This window comes from Rhinolophus sinicus, linkage group LG05 (assembly GCF_036562045.2).
Source record: "Rhinolophus sinicus isolate RSC01 linkage group LG05, ASM3656204v1, whole genome shotgun sequence".
NCBI lineage: Eukaryota > Metazoa > Chordata > Mammalia > Chiroptera > Rhinolophidae > Rhinolophus > Rhinolophus sinicus.
Genome location: NC_133755.1, coordinates 31,851,587 through 31,873,878, shown reverse-complemented (window position 1 = coordinate 31,873,878; position 22,292 = coordinate 31,851,587). Strand labels below are relative to the sequence as shown.

At 46.0% G+C, this 22,292-nt stretch overlaps 1 protein-coding gene across 2 annotated transcripts in view; it reads right to left on the bottom strand.

Annotated features, from left to right (window-relative positions):
* Positions 1–22,292, bottom strand: part of EPAS1 (endothelial PAS domain protein 1) — an 81,068-nt gene that overhangs the window by 19,081 nt on the left and 39,695 nt on the right. The window contains exons 1-6 of one of the 2 annotated variants that reach the window (XM_019748605.2): positions 18,071–18,108; positions 17,724–17,914; positions 10,824–10,975; positions 10,365–10,449; positions 6,765–6,883; positions 6,467–6,672 (exon numbers count right to left, since the gene is read on the bottom strand). In XM_019748605.2, coding sequence (XP_019604164.2) covers positions 6,467–6,672; positions 6,765–6,883; positions 10,365–10,449; positions 10,824–10,975; positions 17,724–17,914; positions 18,071–18,093 — 776 coding nt within the window. In that variant the 5' untranslated portion in view covers positions 18,094–18,108. Of the gene's footprint in view, positions 1–6,466; positions 6,673–6,764; positions 6,884–10,364; positions 10,450–10,823; positions 10,976–17,723; positions 17,915–18,070; positions 18,109–22,292 lie in introns of those variants that run through there. The other variant, XM_019748604.2, reaches the window with a different exon arrangement.

Below are 22,292 nucleotides of genomic sequence, written 5' to 3'. Positions count from 1 at the left end.
AGGTGTGTCTGGTGTTGACAAAGGCAGAGAAGAGGCAAGTTGTCTGCCTGGGTGAGCCTTGCAGGCTTAAAGCCTTTGTCAGACAAGGGACAGTCCAACAGGGCTGAGAAGCATAGGTCTCAGCTGATTGAGCCCAATGGAAATCTCTCCAGTGAGATTCCAGAAGCTCACTTGCACCAGCTCATTTACACCAGCCAGCTCGTCTCAGACTAGGAGGCTCTGTCCCCTTACTCGGCTCTGAGCAGAGATGTCTCTGAACTCATCAGCAACGGACACGGCCCTGGTCAGCCTGACCCCAGGGCTGGTGCCCAATGGTACCTTAGCTAAGTAGAGATTGGGAGAGAATAAGGAGACAGTTGAACAGTGCTGGCTCTTCCTTTCCTACAACCAAATAGCTTTTCTGTCAGGACCAGTGCCTTTCTAGAGCAGCCTGGGAAACAGAATTGTACCAGCAGGCTCTGCTGACATTGAGCTGGCCATTTACAGGCTCACCGATTTGACAGATAAGCTGCTTCTGTTTCTAGATAGATCTAGAATTTTCTAGAGACTCAAAAATGAGGCTATTGGGAAAGATTTGATTCTACTCCTTGAAGAAATTAAATTTTCTTTCAAGATTAGAATCTTTAAAATGTTCAAAGCAAATGTTTATTCTAGTCAGCCTCATAATAAAAGTCGTCTTAATCTAATTAATGTACCATCCATTCAAAGGCACACAATAGGCATGTTTTGGAAGTAGACAAACAAACCTACATTTCAGAATTGCCAGCTATCTTCCCAGCAGCAGCCTTCATTTATCTTGTCAACTAAAATAAATATTTAACGTCTCTTTCTTCATTCCTTTAAACAAACTACTATAAAAACTGGGAAATACGTATACCCTGAACACAATTGAAGAACATTCAAGTTGTCAGACTTCACAAAGCCAGGAAACCCCAACTTAAAGCTACTGGTCATTCGCCTTCATCTGTAGGCACACAGACGCCAGTGGGGAGGTTAATGAACCCAGCTTGTTTATAGGGTCGGTTACAACAGCACAGAAGGGCCTTCCCTGATAATTTCCCAGAAGCCTCTGGAGCTGGGCTGTGATAACACAGTTTCGCCCGCTCTCTCCATCAACGGCAGGGAAACTATTTATTTTTTTTCTTTCTAATTAAGGTTTCCTGACTCACTGGGGAAAATATCAGCTTGGGGTCACCCATAAATTTAAAAAAGTCCACTCAGTAGGGCTCTTCTGTTTTTTAGAGAAGAGGGAAATGTCAAAGGGCTTAACTCACCAGATTTGAGAAATGAGAATAGAGGTCCCTTTTCAATAATAAAGTGGAAAAAGAAACAGATCAAGGATGAAGTTAGGGAGGGAGCTGTAGACACAGGCAACCAGAAGACAGAGAAAGAAGGAAGACAGAAAAAAAGAAAACAAAATATAGAGGAAAAAGCATTGTTAAATTCTGAAATTAATATTATCCCAAGTAAATATGTGGGTCGGACCACTGGAGTCTGGATTTCTGAGTTAGATACGCCTTCGTAATGTAAAATGACACTTAGTCATGGCTCTTCAATTGCTCTTTACCCTTAAAAATGTTCAGAGGCTCTTTTCAACATGGACTACCTGTGGACGAGTGCTAGGAAGAAAATTATCCTCTTGGCTGCAGTGTCAGTGGCAGCATCTCAGATGAAGAAGAAATCCAAGGAGGCCAAAGACGGCTTGCTTTTCTTCCCAGTGACACTGCCTCGTACCCGTCCATGTGGGACCTGGCAGCAAGCTCCCTGACTTCAGATACCCTTGCCTGGAGTCAAACAAGGTCTGGCTGCAGTTTCTGCCCTGGTCCCCACAGGAGTTATGGATTCGCTAGGTCAATTGTTCATGTAAACAAGATGGTTAGAATATTTAAACTACTTAAGAGGATAAACCACCTGCTTGTTTTCCAAAGAGTGCATTTGTTAATAAACCATACTTCCGTTAAGGGTCTGCTTTCTTCCCTTCCACCCTCAGGCAATGGCCTCTCCTAGGCAACACTTGATTCGCCTCATTCTGGTTTCTATACGTGCTTAGGAACTTTGAAATTTCATTTCCTTAGTAATGTCCAGACTAGTCACTAACTCAGATTTCAATATATTCACTAACTCTGTTGCAATATATTTTTATCCAGATTTTGCTTGTTTTAAATAACATTACTTAAGCCTTGTGTTTTCCTCAAATATTACATGGTTATGTGAAATCTATACAACCGGCTCTATAGTTAATGGATAATCAGTTTCCACTGTGTCAGTGTGATGTGTTACGGGTGGGGTGAATTTATTCATAGGCAGGTTGCCCTGGCTCAGTCCTGGCTTGACCCTGCTCTGCGTGCCACTTTTTTTGTAGATAAAGAATCACCATAAATTTATTCCACAGAATTTGAAATGCAGGCATCTTAGCTTATTAAACTTCTATTATTACACCCTATGCTGTCCTAATTCAATGACAAAGCAGGGTTGCTCTCAAATCCTACTTGTAAAGATTACGTGACCTTCTTTGTTAATTTAAAATTTTTACTGCAACTTTGATGCCTTTTCCCCCTCAGTAATACAGATCCTATTCACATAATTTGCCTTTATAATTTGTTTCTAAGATACAGGAAGACTCATAAAACTGACAAGATTTTTGTCCTGCGCTCCTTAATGGCTTGATTTCCTTCACAGTTATTCTCTTTTGCCAGAAGATGGCACCTCCATCTGAATTGAAGAATCATCCAATTTTAAAGTTAAACTATTTGGGAACAAATTTTGTCTGCCTTTTGAGTGAATGGGATGCTCTATTATGTACTGTTCACTGTGGTTTCATTAAGTTGCTTGTGTCTCAAACTCTAAACTCTTAGTGCTCAGGAACCAACTCTTTTACTTCTTTGATATAAAAGTCTCTGGCACAGGGTTAGATACATAGCAGATGCTCGATAAATAACAGTTCATTAATTGGTTACTCAGTATTTTAGAAAACAGAGTATATAAATGGAGGTGAGATTATTAATTACACTGGTAACTGGGACATTTTTCTTCTTTAACCTTGCTACTCAACTCAACTCTCCCTGTTGGGAGCAGTCAGCCATATACCAAATATGACTGACACATAAATTGTTATAGAATTTGCTTTTTAAAATATTCACCGTACTTCAGATAATTTATACAGGACTTAATAGGGTCTTCTGACCCTTTATTAAAAGGAGCAGGACAAATGCATTTTGAACCATCTGCGTTCCTTCTTTCAGTTTCAGAGTTTCAGAACAATAGGTGGTTTCAGGTAAGCTGATTTTGGAAACCTGAGAGTTAAACACAAGATTTGAGTCATTTTTTCTCTTCTTTCTGTTTTATTTCTTTTCCCCTTTTCCTCTTTGTTCTCCCTTCTTTTTTTCTCCACGATCCTTTTCTTTCTTTTTTGTTTGTTTGTTTGTTTGATTATGTTTGTGGTCTCAATACATCTAAGGAAAAGCACAAAACAGCCTCAAAATTTTGGAATTGCCTTACATTTTCATCAGATTTTTTCTAATTTTCCTTATGGGAAAATAATTCGCTTTGTGGGAAATCATAGCCCTTAAGGTGTGTCAGATATCATTAAATCTAGTGAATTCCATTATTAAAATGGAAATTCCCCCATTAGCTATTATATGCAAGTGTTGGTTTTTGAAACATTGACCTCAGAAGGGTATTAAAAAGAATATGTTGGAGAGGAATAGAGAGAGAAAGAGGGAGGGAGGGGGGCAGAGAGAGAGAGAGAGAGAGAGAGAGAGATAAGATGCATATGCTTTCTCCCATCCCAATACAAACAATGAAAACAAAAGAAGCTACCAACACTAAAAATTCCCAGTTCTCATCAAAATAATCGAGAAATAACACTTAGGGATTAAGGACTTAAAATAGTCACTTTATAAACTGTCTAAGCCACGCCTGTGCCCTTGTGAACTAATCTGCTAAGCGGTTAAACACAACTTCTGCGTGGTGCAGCATTCTATGTATTCAAATACCTCTGCATTCATCTCCCCAGCACCACTGAATTCAGAATTTAGGCCATGGAACTAGGTGTCTTGAAAGGCAAGGTTTTGCTGAAAGTTCAATGTATCTAGCTGAACTTACAGGCAATATCCCCTTCCACACTCTGAGTCACAAAGCCCTAAATCACAGGTTCCTTCAAGCCAGTATGGACTCTGGCCACCATCCCTGAACCCAACTAAACACTCAGTGCAGGGTCACTCTCCTTTCTGTGTCCCTTGCCTCTTTAACCACTCTAAGGCCCCCAATTCCTTGTATGTTTTTCCCCTCCTCTTTTATCCAAAGGTTAGTTGCTTTCAGGAAATAACCTGAAACATTCAAAATAAGGTACTGAATGAAGGATAACTTCGAGTTACCCTTTCCAGAGGATTCCCCCCCTTTACTTTAACAGGGAGCAAAGTCTTAAGCTTAAATATAAATCCCTCTTTTCTGTTATCTAGGGAATGACAAGTTATTTTCTAGGATCCCAGTAGGGTTTTTTTCAGTGCGTGTGAGGTCACATTAGGGATGAATTTCACTCCCAGGGGCTACACGCAGCTTTCATCATTCATAGCACTACAGCTGCTGCCAGGCTATATGGCTAACAGTTGGGAGCACCGGCTAACCTGGAAGCCAGAGAAGAGACACATGGGCTTTGCAGAGGTATTTCCCTTGTCATCTTGGAAGACTACGCAGAGGGGTACACCTTACAAAACTGTCTTCTGCCCAGAATGTTCATGTGCATACAAAGACTCCATCTGATAAATAACCTTACACACAACATGGATTTCTCTGGTGTCTGCCTTTGGAGCAATCTTCTCTCTAATCATCATCATCATTACAATAATAACAGTACTAACGACTGTAATTAATGATGACTGTGTCAGTTCCAGGACGAAGGGCTTCCTATGTGACATTTTCTCCCTATGAGGTTAAAGCGCTTATTTCTACTTATATAACCACTCACTACCTCCAACAGCCTTGAGTGCTGGCACTTATGGTGGTTAGAACTGGGAAACAGGAATGACACAAGGGCACTTTTATAAAAATTCTTAAATTGCGTCTGCAGTGGTGGCCAATTCTAAGAAGGGGCACCAGCCAACATCAGGTCAGTCTAGAATCAGGGGAGGGAAACTCAGCCTAGCCTGGAAAGTTAGGCCCCACCCATGAAGAAACCCAGGGATGTCCAGTGGATGAGAGAAAGGTGGGTGGGCATAGGGAAGGCTGAGGGGTCTGGTGGCTGGCTAGGAAGGCAAGGCAGTTTCTTCCTGGTGGTCTCTTCTTGCAGGCCCCAAGCCACTACGTGCCTCCAGAAGTGATCTTGGCCCTTGGGTTTAGTAGGGAGACTTACTTCGGGGGAGGGCAAGGACAGGGAGTAAGACAGAAGCAGTAAAAAGCTTCACACCAGGTATGGTGTTCATGGTTTTCAAAGTGCTTTTATAGCCATGATCTCATTTGACAATGATCCTGAGAAACAGGCTGAGAAAGTATTATCATCTCCATTTTAACCAGGGGAAGCTGAGACCTCAGGGTTTTTTGAGAAACCCTAGAAAAAGGGGAGTAGTTGAGTAGCAAAGAGTTACCGCAAAAACTGTGCCACTGGAAAAAAATGGCGGCTCTGGAGACTGCAGGAAGCTGAGGCCAGGCTGAGAGATCTCCGCCCTGACGGGCGTGTCTGGGATACACTGATCAGCAGGTCACAGCGGCATTCACTTCAGCCAGGCCTATTTCCACCTCACCTCGACTTAAGAACTAGAGCTGACATGGCTCACACATGCCATGTTTTCGGTGCTCTTTTGACAACTTTAAGAAAGAAACCCTTGAGGGTGAGAATACTTACACAGAACATTTCCTATTGGATTCGAACCTAGGCCGTCTTGCCCCAGAGTCGATGCTCTTAACCACTCCACTCTCCCCTAAGAGAATTTCCACTTGGGCTCAGCGCTGAGGATTAGAGTCTGGCCTAGCTTCCTTCAGCAACATGCCTTCAAAACGAGGCTGGGCAGCGGCCAGAATGCAGATGACACAGGAGGAGCAAAGACTGAGGGAGGAGCTCAGTAAAGGCAGACAACGCACGGCAGTGAGAACACGTGGAAGCCAGAAGCCGGACGCCCAGCTGGCCTCTGAATTGGGAATGCTGATGGACCTCTCTTGACAGTCATCTCCTGGGGACGAGGACTGGCCTGGAAATCTCCTCAGGAGTCTGACACATACGTGGAGGAACATGTACACACCCCAGTGATCAAAAATGACAACAGAGTCTCACACCAGAACAGCTCTGCAGTCAGACGGTGTGGCTGCCTCAGTGGGGAACCACCCAATATGATATTCAGAACCCCTTAGCTGCACAGATGGAATGAAACAGTGACACAGGCCCACAAGCTTGCACCCCGCAATGCAACACTTATGCCCCAGACCCACACCGATACCCACAAGCACAACTACTGTCTCCCTCCCAGGCCCTTACCTGTCATCGCAGTAGGTGAACTTCATGTCCATACTGTGGCGGCTCAGGAAGGTCTTGCTGTCCAGGGGGATGTCCATGTGGGACGGGTGCTGGATGGGCTCACACATGATGACGAGGCAGGAGAGCAGGGGCTCCTTGTAGCCACAGAGACTGCTGTGAGGGGGGCAGTTGTTGTAGACCTTCAGCTGGCCAGTGCAGTGTAAGACCTGAAGAGCAGCCATGGAGTGTCAGATGTGGGGCCGAGCGCATGGGGTGGGGGCACATCAGGGGCTCCAACCCACACCTGACACGGTCCTACCTTCCAGGTGGCAGACTTGAGGTTGACAGTTCGGCCTCTGTTGGTGACCGTGCACTTCATCCTCATGAAGAAGTCCCTCTCTGTGGACATGTCTTTGCTTTTCTTCCCAAAACCAGAGCCTGGATGGAGAACAGCGGAGAGAATCAGCAGAATTTAGTTTTTCACTTATATTCAGAAGAGGGACCCAGTGCAGTATTTTCTGGGCAACATACTGTTTGTACTTCCCAAGTATCTGCTGTCTTAGCACCTGTAGCCTGCCATGAATGCAGAGTAGCATGTTGGCATATGGACTAAAGCTTTCTCATCTCCAGCTTGTCCCCCCAACTGGAGTATAAGCACCTAAGGAGTAGGACGATTCCGCTCTTTTATGTCCACTGCACCTGCCACGTGGTCAGAGCTCCCTTCAGAGCAGTGAGGCAGTGAGTGACTATTAGCCATAATCTCAGCAAACCTCTGCTGGGGCAGGCCCAGGTTTCCTGGGAGGAATTTCCAAAGGACAGTCTGGGCGAGACCACAATTATCCAAGGGGACAAGCCTCTCAGATTAGAACTGTCCCTCAGACATGACTGTCTTTTCTTCATTCGTGTCCCGCAGAAACTGGAACCTTCCTGTGCTCTATTTTCAACTAGCAATAGCTGCAATCAGGATAATGTACTATCAGCCTTTTCCCTAAAGTGACATACGAGTATGTCAAGCTCAAGAGACACCTCTGGTCCAAACCTCCTGGGATTTGTTGAGCAAGTCCACTCCAAAGATGAACTCAACATGGATCATATCCTTTCTCAGCCAGAATGAAATAAATCACCAAGACAAACAATACAGCTTCCTTCCTTATAGTCTCCACATAGCTTGCCCATTCAGAACTTTCTCCACTTTCTGTCAAGCAAACTGGTGAATGCAGTATGCGTCATCTGAGCACCCTTATCCATGTCTAAATTCTGCCTAATCCACTGTCCCCATCCTGGGCCTCCCAAGTACATGCCTACCACCTGTCTAGCATCACAGAACAATCCAGAGCCTTGTTTCAAATACTCACACCCCTCCCTCCAGGCATGGCCACCAGCCTCTGCACCTAAACCTCCAGAGGGCTGGGATTTATTTGATTGACATATCCCCAAAGATCTGTGTGACCACTGGATTGTGTCACCTTTGAATCTATCTTAACCTTAGGAGAGCCCACTAAGTAATGGACCAAATGGTGAATCTGCTTTCTTTTTAAGAAAGAATATTCCTCCATCATGATAATAAAACCATGACTCCCAGACTTACGTTTCTTACAATTTTAATTTTCATAGTTGGGGTTTGCATATCATGAGATATTCTCGTAATCTCATACGAGATTGGACCCACTACCTCTTGGACCAGCTCTGGTGTTGGGGATGTGTGTGGCTGTGGCTTAGGTTGTTATTATTGTGGCCTCCTAACTTGCTAGACTCTGGATTCTTGCCATTCTGCCATTCGATAATCTTTCTAAACACAGTTCCAATCAGATTACTCCACTCCTGCTCAAAACCCTTCAATCGCTCCCCTCTGTCTACAGGATAAAGTTCGAGGACCTCCACCCGGCCTTCAAAGGCTTCCACAATCTGCCTCCTGACCTTATCTTCCTCCAGGTGCTCACACTAACCCTTTGCTTCCAGATCATGAGTCCACTCAGGCCGGCACCTTCAATAAGCATTTGCTTGCTGATTCATTGAGTTTGATACCAAGTTCACGAGAACCAAGAGACCTAAAGTTCTGCTCAGATAGAGTACTATCATGCTGTGAATCATGGCACTTGAGAGCTGGAAGGTCCTAGACTTTGCCTGGTCCAATACCATCAATTTGAAATGAAAGACTCCAAGGAACAGAGCAATGAAGTGACTTGCTTCAGGTCACATGTTCAGACCGCGACTAAGGTCAGTCTGAGAATGAGAACCCAAGGACCGAAGGGTTTCTGGAGTAGAGAAGATATAAGAGACTCTGGTTTCTTCAGGCTTCAAGCACCTGCTTTAGAAAGCGATTCAGAAAGTCTGGTAGCTCCTTCCCCGCAGAACCAGACAGGACTTTCTCTGCAGCACAGCTCAGGTATTGAACAGCCCATGCAGTTGCTCTCCAGACTGGACTCTAGGAGCTAGGTGGCCCGAGGCCTTCAGGGGGGAGAAAAGAGGCGCTGCACGAGAAGTCAGTGGGCGGGATGGGGTGGGTTTAAGTCTGCATTTTGCAGGCTCAGACTGCAGGCTCGGTCTGTAACAAGGGTGGAAGTGGGCCAAGAAAGTGTCTGCTCTTGCGATGTGTACAGTAACAGTATCCAAACCTTGCAGGCTTAGTATCATGGCTTCTGTTATTCAGGTTGGACAAGCATACACCCATGGCAGTGACAGGTGAAGGATGTTAAAGGGGATGTTTAGACATGGGCATAATCTTCCCAGGACAGTGATTGAATCTCAGGTTCAGAAGGGATCGTTAAAGTCACTGAGCCCCACTTCCGCCCAAAGCCTCAGTCCTCTTATAGTATCCCCATTCATCCCTTTCCTTGATTGAATGTCCCCAGTTACATGAGATGAACCAGAAACTTCAGTTGTCATTGCACAGTGTTTTCTGTTTGTATGGGCCTCCCATCCATCAGTATTTAATGGATGCCCCCACAGCTAGAGTACTGTACACTAGACCTTTAAATTTCTTTCCATCAAAAACTACCTGTCCTATTATCTCCACTAGGGGACCAAATTTAGTTCTTGGCTCCTGGAGTAGCTAGTCTCCAAAGGTTGGCCCCAATGGGCCACTCCTCTTGATATTCATGGCCTGTGTAGTTCCTTCCACACTGATTTGAGGCTGGCCTGTAACTCGCTTTAACTAACAGAGTGGGGCAGAGTGACGCTGCGCCAGTTTCTGGACTAAGCCTTGGGAAGGCCTAGCAGCTTCCACTTTTGGGAACCCTGAGCTGCCACGTAAGAAGTCTGGCTACCTTGGAGATCCCAGGTGAAGAGAGAGAGGCTCTGAGACTCCATGGAGTGAGACAGAGGTCCAACTGTCCAGTATCCCAGCTGGCCCCAGCCTCCAGACACAAGGTCCCAGAGATGTGGGTAAGCATCTTGGTCATCCCACCTAGCCTGGTCCCCAGATAATGGCAGCCCAGATGACATGACATGGAACAAAAGAACCACTCACAGAACCTACAGAATTGTGAGAGGTAATAAAATGACTGTTTAAACCACTACATTCTGGGTGGTTTGTTACATAGCAATAGACAGCTGCAACAGTTCCCATGAACACTTTGGTACAGATGAGTTGACCGGTTTGGGTGGCATTATTTGGCAGAGGTGCTGAACTCTCTGGTGATGAAACCTCCTGGAGACAGTGTCCTAACCCCATGGAGTGCCCTAATAGTGTGATACCAGGCACCGTGCAGGGCCAGAGGACATGTTTCTGAGTACTCGGACCTTTCAGGGCCCTCGATCTCATCTCAGAGGCTCTGCTGGATTTTTTTTTTTTTTTTTTTTGGATGTCAGTTTTTCCTGGATGATATTCATGATCCATCTCTCCTACATTCATGTGCAAAGAGAATACAGGTGCCCTACCAGGTGGCACCAGAAGGAAGGAAACCCAAGAACACGTTACCATTTTTGAGACTCAGATTCTCACGGATCTCCTCGTGGTCACAGGGATGAGTAAAGTCAAAGATACTATGTCCCGTTAGCTCCACCTGTTTCAAAAACAAGGTCGGGCTTCATTAGTCCTAGATTGAGTGATAAGGAGGAGACTGAATCAGTTCTTCTCACATTCTCAATCTAGTGTTAGGTCCCCAGACATAGGGATGTAACTGAGGGCTGCTGTTGGTGACAGAAACTTCATTCACAAGGGTGGGCCTATTAATCTAGTCAGCAGAGCTGTCCACCAGGATGGCCATCGGCAATGCCAAACTCAATGCCAGGGAGTGGAAGTGGCCTGAGATCAGAGAGGGGGCCGGTGGGTACGTGCGGGGAGAGGTCAGGAGGGATGGTACCAGAGTCTTCCACTAATTTCTACCCCCAAACGGGAACATGTTCCCTTTCTGAAAGAGCCAGAGGAGGGTGTCACCTGTGTGAGTCCCAAGAACTTGCTGATGTTTTCCGACAGAAAGATCATGTCGCCATCTTGAGTCACCACGGCAATGAAACCCTCCAAGGCTTTCAGGTACAGGTTGTCCATCTGCTGGTCAGCCTCGGCTTCAGACTCGTTTTCAGAGCAAACTGGAAAGAGAGGGGGATGGGACGGCTTGTATGAATGTGGTGTTAAAACACATGACTGGCATAGGCGGATCTCTGCCAGGGATGGTACAAATCCCTGGACTTTTCTGGAAATGCACACTGCCAACCATCTAAGAGTCTGCCACATGCCCAAGCAGTGGGCATGGGAAGAGCTCACAGGATCAGTAAATGTGCCAGAGTCACAGATGCTATCTGCAGAGGAATAGAGCAGGCCCAGGCAGGACAGGCCAGCCCAAGAGATGGGCTGTGCAGACTAGTGTACCGAGGCTTTCCCTGGTTTGCTAAAATGTTGGAACAAAAGGAGGGAAATTCTTTCCTCTTCACACCCTGGTTCTGGTGGCCAGCCTGTGGGAGGGGAGACCCTCTCGGAATGTCCTTATACCACACACCCACCCTTGATTCCGGCTTAGGGTGACTGCCAACTAACTAGTCAGCTGAGCTGATGATAATGAGCTGAAGCCCAGGTGTGGGTGACGCCTCTGACAATGTTAGGGCTCTCACTTAACGTCTACACTTAAACAGAGGCTTTAGGAGAGACAATGATTGAAAACTCAGTGCTTTCAGCGTGCACCAGAACCATGTGGAGGGTTTGCTAAGACAAGGATTTCTGGGCTCAGGACTGCTGTATAATTCGCGGGGCTCAGTGCAAAGTAAAAATGTGGGACCTCTTGTTGAAAAATGAAACCAGGCCAAGGGCCCTTCTAAATGTGGCGCCTTGCAGGTCGGTATAAGTCACACACTCAGGAAGCTGGCCCGGGATCGGCCTGTCTGCAGAGGTCCTAACTAGGGAGGGCTCAACTGGGGGCTGAGAATGTGCATTTTCAACACGTTCCTAGCGTTGATGTCAGCGCTACTGGCCCTAGGACCACAGATGGAGAAGAACCACTGTAACTCAAGGTCCTGGAAATGACCCCAATGCTGGGAAAATCAGCGTATTTTGGCAGGTGGTGACCTATCTGGGGGATGGGTGAGGAGAGGTTTTTCAGCACCATTTAAATCACACCAGATAGGTGACCACCTTCTCCAGACAGCAGAGGCCAGCCCTGTGATTTCTGGCCTATGAAGATTTTTTTTCTCTTCCATTTCTTTGATCTCAGTGGCAACACTGACTTTAAAATCTGGAGTAATCCCAAGACAACCTTATTTGGGTTAACTAGGCCCAGAGGAAATAGTTCTGCTTAAAATTTCCTGTTTTTAACAGTTCTGACACAGCGAAGCTGGTTTCCATCCATGCCCAGTACACTTGCTTCCAGGAGGTGGCGAAATTGGCTACAGCAGCTGGCCAGCTGGCTTCTGGGAGGGAGGGAGAGGGGCGCTCGGGGGGCCACGAATGGAAACAGAACATCTTGGAACTGAAGTCACAATGGCTGGAGGGTCAGGAAGCTGGCGGGCTGGCCCCCAGGGACCCTGGGACAGCCAGGCCTCTTTCCTCTGTGGAACTATTTACTCCTGCGGCACCTGCTTATCCTGGGGGCTTCTGAATAGTCTGGCTAGCTCACTGTCAGCTTGGAGCGGAGGGTGAAAGCTGGGGGTGAAGGCAGCCTTTCCCACAAGGGGCCAGGGCTCCTGCACATCACCCCCCTGCTGAAGCTGCCCGGCCTTTCCCTGCGCTTGTCTGCACAGCACGCCCTCCCTGATGTATCATTAATCTCTGACTTAGCGTTAGGCACATGGAAAACTCACTCATTAGCTACCGTTATTATGCTCCTACAGTGTCTGCCGCGTGCTGAACGCAAAGCAGGAATCACGCCTCTGTGAACAAGTGTCACTTACTCTGTGCTCAGTCCTGTCCTAGGGAGAATCAGGGATACATACCAAAGGGTGTAAGAGCAATCCTTTCACCAGGACTCTACTGGTGGTAAAGACAAAGATAAACCACTGTAAAGTTACACAAGGGAGAGAAATCTTTGGTGCCCAATAAAGAGGAGCCCACAGTAGGTGCTCAATAAGCCACCAAATGGGGGGTCTTTAAATCACCTTGGGTTCTCAGTCTCAGGTACTTGCCTCCCAGGACCTTTCAGGGTCTGACCTGAGAGACGAGGGGCAGGTCACCAAAATCAGAGGCACTCTGCTGAGAACGAGGCCTGCCCAGCCCCGGGAGCACAACAAGATTCTTTAATGCTAAAAATAGCCCTGTAAACAGGCTTTGATGACTCCCCACAGCCAGGATGTGCTCCGGCTGAGGTTTCGGAGCACTTTTTCCGGAGCACCGCTCATTTCCTTCAGGCAGCACCACCCTATGGGGTGGGACCCACTAGGCAGTGGGAACTAGGCATCTGGGGTGAGCAGGCAAGGGTGGCAGGGCAGACGCTCCTGACAGGGTCTCTGAGACCGGGCTGTCACACGATGCGGCTGCTGGTCAGGATGCATTTTTATTCCACCAAGGTCATTTTCCCTCTTTGTTTCCTATTCTGAGAAGTTCCAGGATTGCTTTGACTATTCTCAAGACCATTCTGCTGTGATCTTCCCGGTTCCGATGTGCCTGGCAGACAGTCGTCACTTAGTTTTGATCACAGGGGCTTTCCATTTAAACGGATTCCTCCCCTCACGCTCTCCCAGGGCCATAGATTCCCGCCACCCTCCCACCCCCTTCTTGGGTATACTGATTGCAAGAGCAGGGCCACTCAAACCATGAATAAATTATTTTTGGATCGCTTACTGGCTCATTAGCCATACCTTTAGACTCCACCATTACCAGGCAGTAGGCCTGGGCTCCCTCGCCTCTCTGGCAGAAAGTACTGTGGGTTACCCAACGTTGCAGGCATCCAAAGGGCCCTGAAAGTCCACCATTAGAGATTCATTCCTTTGTTCTCGACATAACTTCCTATCCTATCTTACCTCTCCGTATTGACCTTCGTAAGCTGTAGCACAGGGTGGAGGTAAGCTAAGAGAATAGTCTGAACAAGGTCAGTATCTCGAGAAGAGATTACACATTAGCAGCTCTTAGCAATTCACATCCTAGCACAAATCAGTTTATCAGCTCCTCTCCCAACAGGACAGAAAAAGACCTTGGTGTGGAGGTTGGGTGGGCCAAGGGGTTGGCCAGTAAAAACAGTAGGGGGTGAAAACTTAGGAAAGGCAGTCTGAAAGTGGCACCTAAGAAGGCATCAAAAACTATTATCTGCCTCCACTGTTTTCCCCGTTTGGTTCCACTTTCTCTGCCTGAAAAAGTCATGGTAGACATTTTAAAATCCTTTGCCCCACATTTTAATATCTTCCCTTTAGTAGTCTAGAGATCAGGAAAACATAATCTCTTATGAAGACCAATGTCTTCACTAAGCAAATGCCAATGAATCAATAATAAACCTGACATTTCTCTTCAGAAAACTTGCTTCACGTTAATCTCCAGCTCTTGTCTAAAATCAATTTGATTTCACCGCAGGAGAGTGTGGGGAAGTGAAAAATCTGTTTTATGGTGAAAAGCCAATTTTGCATATTTACTGCTGTTTATTTTAACGCCCTTCGAATGCAGAAGTGACGCTCATTTGGTCTTGATTTGTGAGGCTCATCTTGAAAGAGGATTTAAGACAATCAAGTGGTATTTCCACAGATGTTCCCGTCAGAGTGTGTTCTGTTCTCGGCCCAGTGTGGAAGCTAATATCATAAAGCTATTGTTTCAGTTTGCTTCCTGTGATACGAATCTCAATTCGCAGCCCAGACTCCTAGCCTGAATTTCTTAGCGTTGAGGTTTCCTCTCCAACATTCCCACACAGAACAGCCTACTGTGAAAATCAAAGGGAAACGTGTTACTAAGTAAAGAAGAAACTTTTCTAAAGCAAAACCTGGTCTTTTTTAGCCTTTTGAACTCTGAGGTATGCAACCAGCTATTTCCTATTGTAAAATGAGCCAACATTAGTGCTCACCTTTGTTAGAAATGTTTCAATAATGAGTCTGTTTTGACTTGGAAAAGCTTGCAGAAGATAGTATACTTATTAAGTATGGTATTTATATATACTTAGTATAAATCAATTTACTTGTTCATAATAATTTTGATGTGTAAGCTATAACCTGTCGAGAGCTTAGTATGTGGCAGGCAAGAGTTAGATAAGGGCCTTTATGTCCATTATCTCCATCCTCAAACAGCATCCCAGGGTCAGTACTGTGATCCCCTTCGGGGAGATGAGGCAAGTCAAGCTCAAAGACAGTAGAGATTTTCACGAGGTGGCAGAGAAAGAAGGCAGCCAGACCGAGGTTCCAACACAGGAGCTACCTGCCCACAATTCTTACACTCCTTTGCACTGAGTCATATGTGTTGAAAAAGCAAAATATGATTAGAAAAGAAAAAGGTCCTGTCTCCCCTGCAATTCCTGGAAGACAATTTTAACAATTGGAAGAGAGGGTAGAGCAAGGGGCTGTTGAATGCCCTCTATCTCCTCCTCCCCCGGGGCGCTGCTTGTTTTATGAGAACTGCTCTCCAAGGACATTAGGACCAGATGGTCAAATGTAGACACTTTTTATCCTTTTCTGTCATTTCTTTCCTTGGGATAGAGAGGATCGGAGCTGACATGCTGAGGACGCTGGTTGGTCTGGGGCTGAGTCCAGCCAGCGGGCGGGCAGTTTGTGTCCACAGTTTGCAACAGCTCAGTGAGAATACATGATATCTCACTGTGGCCACTCTGGTCCTTTCTCCCTGGGCACGTCTGGCACACAGGGGATTCACATCAGGATACGTGCAAGCAGACATGCCCTGCAATTCATGGTTCCCTCAAAGCCAACCTCTGATCACTGAGGGAAGATTAGGCTTATGTGTGAGAGAGCATGGAAAACAGGCCATCCACCAAGAGAAAGGATAGGAACAACTCACTGAATGTGTGAGGACCACCTCCCTTCCCCCTAGGTGATCTCCATTTAACATTGGTTGCCCTGCCTCCCCCTCCTCTTCCCCACCCGCCCTTGTCAGCATCCTCACCTGATCACGTGTGCACATTGCTCCTGCCCTCCTGTGTCTGTCTTTCCCACGGATCGAGATTCAAAAGGACTTGAGTTCCTGGTGTGCATTCACCACGTGCTAAATATGAGACTTTGGGCAACCTTAACTTTTCTGTGCCTCACTTTTCATCATCTGTGAAATATTCTGCAAGTCCAAATTCAATCAGAGAGGCATCTCAGGATTAATGTATTGTCTCTTTCGGGCTCTCTTTTAGTGGAGGAATGCGGGTGGTGATGGAAGGAAGCAGTGATTAACCCAAAGGAATTAATGTTTGAGTTAAATTGTAAATACCACAACAAGGAAGTTTCTGGATGTGGGGAAAGGGTCTTCATCTAGTCCCTAAATCCTCCACTGCCTACCCTGTGTATACATAAAGGTGTACCAGACACTGCCCTCACCTATCCAGGAAAACGAGCCTCTTTAAAAGAAAGAGGTACACATGTACCCTGAGATGGCATCGCCAGGCTTTTCTCACGCTTCAGCCCGTTGTTCCCTCTTTCGATAGCATGTAGGATGACGAATCTGCTGCTGCTTTGCATTATTTCTTTGAAAGTATTTATAGAGCACGCCTTTGCCCTTGGTTCTCCCCGTCCTGTCTGCTCCTTTCCAAGCCTCTTTAGACTTGCAGTACAGGGTTAGCCCTCCAACCCTTGGACTCACTGAGCTGTCATCCTATTTTCTGAGTCTTTCCCCCATATCCTTCCTGTGCTCCAGGGCCCAGAATAGCACATGCCGGTCTGGCCTCCCAGCCTCACACTGGATTCCCTCTGCTCAGGGTTTCTTTCCCAGAATAGCCACTTCATAACAGGATGGCAGAATCCACCCAGCTCCAAGGCACCGGGTTCACTCACAAAAACTATAAACCAACCGCAAAAGAGCCTTCCCCTACCTGCCTCCCTCACACTCACTATCTCGGATGCCACCCAACCAGTGGGGAGGGACACTACCCACTGCCCAATTTCCTTCCAAAACTGACGGATTAAATAGGACTGTCACATAGGATCCAAAACTGGAAAATTCAGGCCACCTCTTTCTGGCCAGGACTAACAGGAAATGGTTTTTTTGAAGAATGTAAACTCCGAGGAAAAAAAACAACAGAAAAACTTTTGTGAACTTGAGACTTGCCGAGATACCAGGGAGGGTGAGAATGAGTTGACTTGGTGTGGAGGTTGTTATCCATCAAAGACTCACCAGTGCGAATATGTGTGGTGTGTCAGGTGCTTGCAGACATCATCTCGGTTAATTTTCACAGACACCCTGTACAGTAAGTATTTTTAACCCCTTTTTATAGATGAGGACACCAAGAGCAGAGGCACCAAATAATTTGCCTGGAATACTGGCTAGTAAGAGGGTAAAGATCCTATGGGCACACGTCTGCCCTTTTGGAGAAGGCAGCTCACCGAGAAGTACTAAAACACTTCTTAGGGAGTCAATCTAGAGTGGGTGTGGGTCTTACAGCCAGATGGAAAGGCTATGGGAGGCCAGCAAAGGCTGCTCTTGTTCTCCTCTCTCTCCTCTTCAGCTTCTAGGTACCCAGGTGCTTCCTTGGTCCTGTCCTTGCCCTTCATCCCACGGCTGTATTCATTGTAAAGGTCATTGCTGGGAAGGAGATGTGCAACACGAAGGAATAAAGCACCAATGACAGTGTTTCTGTGGGCGGAAGTTTTGCAGATTGGGGATTGCTGAGCGGGGAGACCTTCCCAGTGGCCTTCTAACTCTCGCAGCACAGATCCTCCTGTGTGGAGGGACACACTGGCAAGGCTGCTACCAGGGCCAGCCTGGGGGGCCTCCCAGCCTCACCTGAGGACAGGAGCTTGTGTGTTCGCAGGAAGCTGATAGCCAGCCGCATGATGGAGGCTTTGTCCAGGTGGGAGCTCACGCTGTGAGGCAGGGGCAGCTCGTGGGCCAGCTCATAGAAGACCTCCGTCTCCTTGCTTCGCCGGCACCTTGCTGCATCCCGGGACTTCTCCTTCCTTCTCTCGGAGCTGCTCCTAAATTGAGAGAGAAGAGGTTAGTCCCTGAAATATCACTGTCATCCTATCACATCCCTGATCAAGATGTCCCCAGGGCCCCCCAAACCACGGTACAGCCAAACTGTCCCACTGAACCTCTCTGGGCTCACACCCGTCGTCGGAGCCACACACCACCTGCTTTCTATTGTCAGTTGCATGTTTCTGTCTTCTTAACCACCTTCCTCCTCCCGTAGGTCCACGGTGTCCAGGACAGGGCTTCACATGGCTTAAGCAGACTTGACAATTAAATTCATCCACTGGCAATGCCGTGGACCTGGCCCTGGGTTATCTGGGCACTGAAGTGAAGGTGCAGTGATGGGGAGGCAAGTGTGAAGAACTATGGCCAGTGACCCAAGCGGCTATGTCAAAGGCTCTGGAATACAAGATGAAAACTGTTTCAAGATCCTCTTTCTAGGTAAAAGGCACTTAGGACAAATTAAGTCCAGTACTGAACCTTAGATCCCATTTTGTATTGGAGTGATTTCCATGGTAAAAATCGAAAATGCCATGAGAGCCCGAAAAGAACAGTCCGCCACTCCATTAGGCGGGTGACCCCAAGTGCACACCTAGCAAAGTTTACAGAAGAGTGAGCACACAAACATTTTCTTTCTAATCCTGCCAGCCTAGGTTACCAGCCTGTTACTTTAGCTTCTTTAATTCTTACACTGCCGTTAGAAGTAATTATTATTATTATTCCTAATTTATAGATGAGGAAATAGGTTCACAGGGGCTAATCTACCTGCAGCCTCTTGGCAGGTAAATGGGGAAGTGGGGCAGGTGGGCCCCAGAATCCAGGCTCTTAGCCATGGATAACTCTCCTCTCTCTACACAAAAATGTTAACAGTTTCAGGATGGTGAGGTTATGGGGAGTTTATTTCTTCACCCTTATCTGTATTTTCTTATATTTCTATAAACAACCTGTATTGTATAGTTAGTAAATGAGTTTGGGTTTTTTTTGTATTTTTTTTTTTAACCTGTCCAATGCTGTTCACGGCTCTCAAGGCCTCATCCAATCAGTCGCGGCTCCCTCTGTCCTCCCTCTGAGGTTTCGAAACCAGGGGCTGCTGCTCCTTTTGTTTGACTTTGGAGCCTGTTATCTAGACAGATAATCAGTATTTGGGGGTTCATGGAATGCTGCCATGCCTTTCAAACCCTTCAAGTTTTGGGGCAGAGGCATTGTTTTGCTTCCTTTTAAAAAATAGAACATCCAGCAATCTGAATGGATTAAGCACCATGTACTCAAACTGCGGAATGTCCAATAGCTGTTGGACAAGAAGGGCCTTCAGAAAAATTGTGAAATGGGTGAAATTGTTTTTCTTGTCCCATCTCTTTCTTCTGTTTTCTTTACCTAATCCTTGTTTCCTCGTCTCCCCCTGACTTCCAATTTCCAGAACTCTCCCCCTGCATCCCACCCATCTCCACCCTCTCAGACCTGCCCTGGGGATCATTTTGCTTTTGCACCAGACTGTTACTGACACTTTGTATGTTAGCCCCTCCCACTTGTATTTTAGTCCTGACCTCCCACTGTGGAGCAAAAGCGGTTGTTCAAGGTTTGTAGGCATCCTGGCACAGGAAAGGAGGGTGGGAAGGGAACAGGACACCAAAACTTTACCCATCATGCCTGTGTGTCCTGAGAGCCAGGTAAAGGATAGCCAGTGTCTTTAAGATGTTATATGCCATCCTGCAGCACCAACCCTTGCACTCTCTGACACATGATCAATCTTCAGGGCATCTAGAGAAGCCATGCTGGGGTGAAAGAGATCCCCAGCACAGGCTGTGACATTAACGCCAATGTCTACATGAACAGTTTCCCTTTGCCATTGCCCCTTCCTTAGAGTGGAAGAGCAGACAAGACAGAGAGAACCAAGTGGGGGAAAGGCAGTCTGAAGTCGGTGCTCTGTCTGGCAATGGTATTTGACATTTGAGTCTTACTATGTTCCCTGGACAATGCAAACATTTATTGACACCTACTTTTGTGCCTGGCATTGCACCAAGAACCCTACATTATATTACCTCATTATGATCCTCCTAACAACACATTATGGTAGGTATTGTGAACACAATTTACACATGTGGAATCTGAGGCTCAGACGTAAAATGTAAGTTGCCCAAGATCACAAAGTGAACACCTGCATAAGCCCTTGAAGACTGTATAGTCAGTGAATAGACTCTTAGAATTCTTGAGACACATGGATGCGCCCTGTTTAATTCCATTCTCATAAACTACATGTGAGATGGGCAAGACAGGCATTGCTGCTGTCCCCATTTCACAGATCTAGAAACTGAGGCCCAACCCAGTTAAGTGACTTACAAAGGGCAATCTAGCTAATTAGTGGTAGAGCTAAGGCTAGAACCCATCTCTTCCTAGGTCAATACACTTTCCATGGCTTAATGGTAGGAGACAGTGACGTTAGCAAGAAATAAAGAAAGAGCAACATCTTAACACTTAGAAAAAGATTGAGAATCTCACGCAGTCTCTTGGTTTTAAAATCATGAGCTCCATTTTAGCTACCCTGTTTTTACAGTTGCACTCTGGGGACTAACACAACTTTAATTAGATTAGCTAGTTAAACTTGACACAGCCCAGAGATATCTGTCTAATGTTGACTTTTGGAAGACCAGACAAAAATGTGTAACACTGCCATGATTTAATTAGTAACACTGAAGAACAAGTATAATTAATGCTAAGTGTGAAGGTAAGACCTCCCTAAGTCCAACTGATGCATATACAATCTACTTCCTTACACAATTTATCACAAGTTAAATTTCTTAACAAATAGAACAGGGGACTGGAAGTTAGGAGAACTGATGTTTTAATATATTGTCTACCGGACTATGCAGATATCTGAGTTTGGACAAGAAAATACATTCTTTGTACCCTGATAGCCTCATCTGTAAAATGAGAGCACTCTCATGTCTTAGTTGTCAGGATCAAACGAGACGAGTGTAAAAGGGTTGGAAGTCTAGGCATACCTCGCTTTATTGTACTCCACAGATGTTGCAGTTTTTTACAAAATGAAGGCAAGAACTTCTACCAGCAAAAAGATTGCAACTCACTTTTTTTGCAGTGTTTGTTGCTGTTTCTTTAATTTGTGCTAATGCCATTCTCTCCTACCATTGGGGTAGTCTGGAACCAAACCCACACTGTCTCCGAGGTATGCCTGTCCTAGAAAGAGGTCTACAAATGAAAACCATCATGACAGATAATAACGATCCCATTATCTGGCTAATCTGAGCATTAATCACATTCAGACTTTTGGCCAAAACAGCTGCTCTTCATCGCCACATCAGTGCTGTCTTGAGGCTGGAGATGATTTGCCGTCAGCTCTTTGTGTCATCTTGCTGAACCTCCTTAGGTCAACGAGGCTTTGTTTTCTAAACTACTTGCACTTTATTTTCTCTCCCCAGATGGGTGATAGAATGAACTGCAATTGACCAGGTTTTTTGTTGTTGTTGTTGTTGTTGCTTGTTTTTAAGTGACAATTCTAGACATGGCATGTTAGAATTCTCCAGTTTCTTGTAAAAAAGAAAAATTATCCTAAGTTTTTCAAATAATCAGAAAAGACTACAAAATTTATGTCTTACTCCAAATTGCTCTTTCTACAAAGTTCCTGCTCCTATCTTTCTGGGTGACCCGCCTGTGACCACAGGGCGGTCCTACACAATGTTTCATATATGGAACACACAACAGAAACCGGGCCCTGGGTCACTGCCCCCTTGTGCAGACCCAGAAGTGTTTACTGAGCTCTGGGCTGGACCCTGTGGAACTGTAGAGTGGACAAGGCATACATTCCTTGTTCTCAAGGAGAATGCAGTCTAGTTAGGAAGCCAATAACTTGAAGCATTTCTATTAATGACAGAAATAAGCACAGGCAATAAAGAGTATAGGTGGTTAAGATAAGAAACAGGCTGGTGTGAGCAAAAAAGGTCAGCGAAGGCTACTTGGGGAGGCAGGAAGGATTTCAGCTGATCCTAGAACAAATGACAACTACAGTGTTTGAGGGCATTTTTCCTCCCCTGTAAGTCTCCCAACAACACTGAGAGATAGGAACTATCATCCCCATTGAATAGATGAAGAAGTGGAGATGTAGAGAGATTAAGTAATTTGCTAAAAGATGCTGTGTTCTTTTGGGTCTAAGATCAAAGTCTTCTCCACTGGTAACAAGGAAACTCACTGTATCCCTTCAATGGCACGGTGCTGTGTTAGAGACTTGCCCACAAACTGGATGCTGATATACACGATGGGAGGAAGAGGAGGGTTAAGATGTGGAAAAGAGACAGGGACATAAAGATTCCGGGGTGGGTGGGAGGAGATTCTGTCCTTAAGTGAGCACCCACTCACCTCGGGAAAAACCCC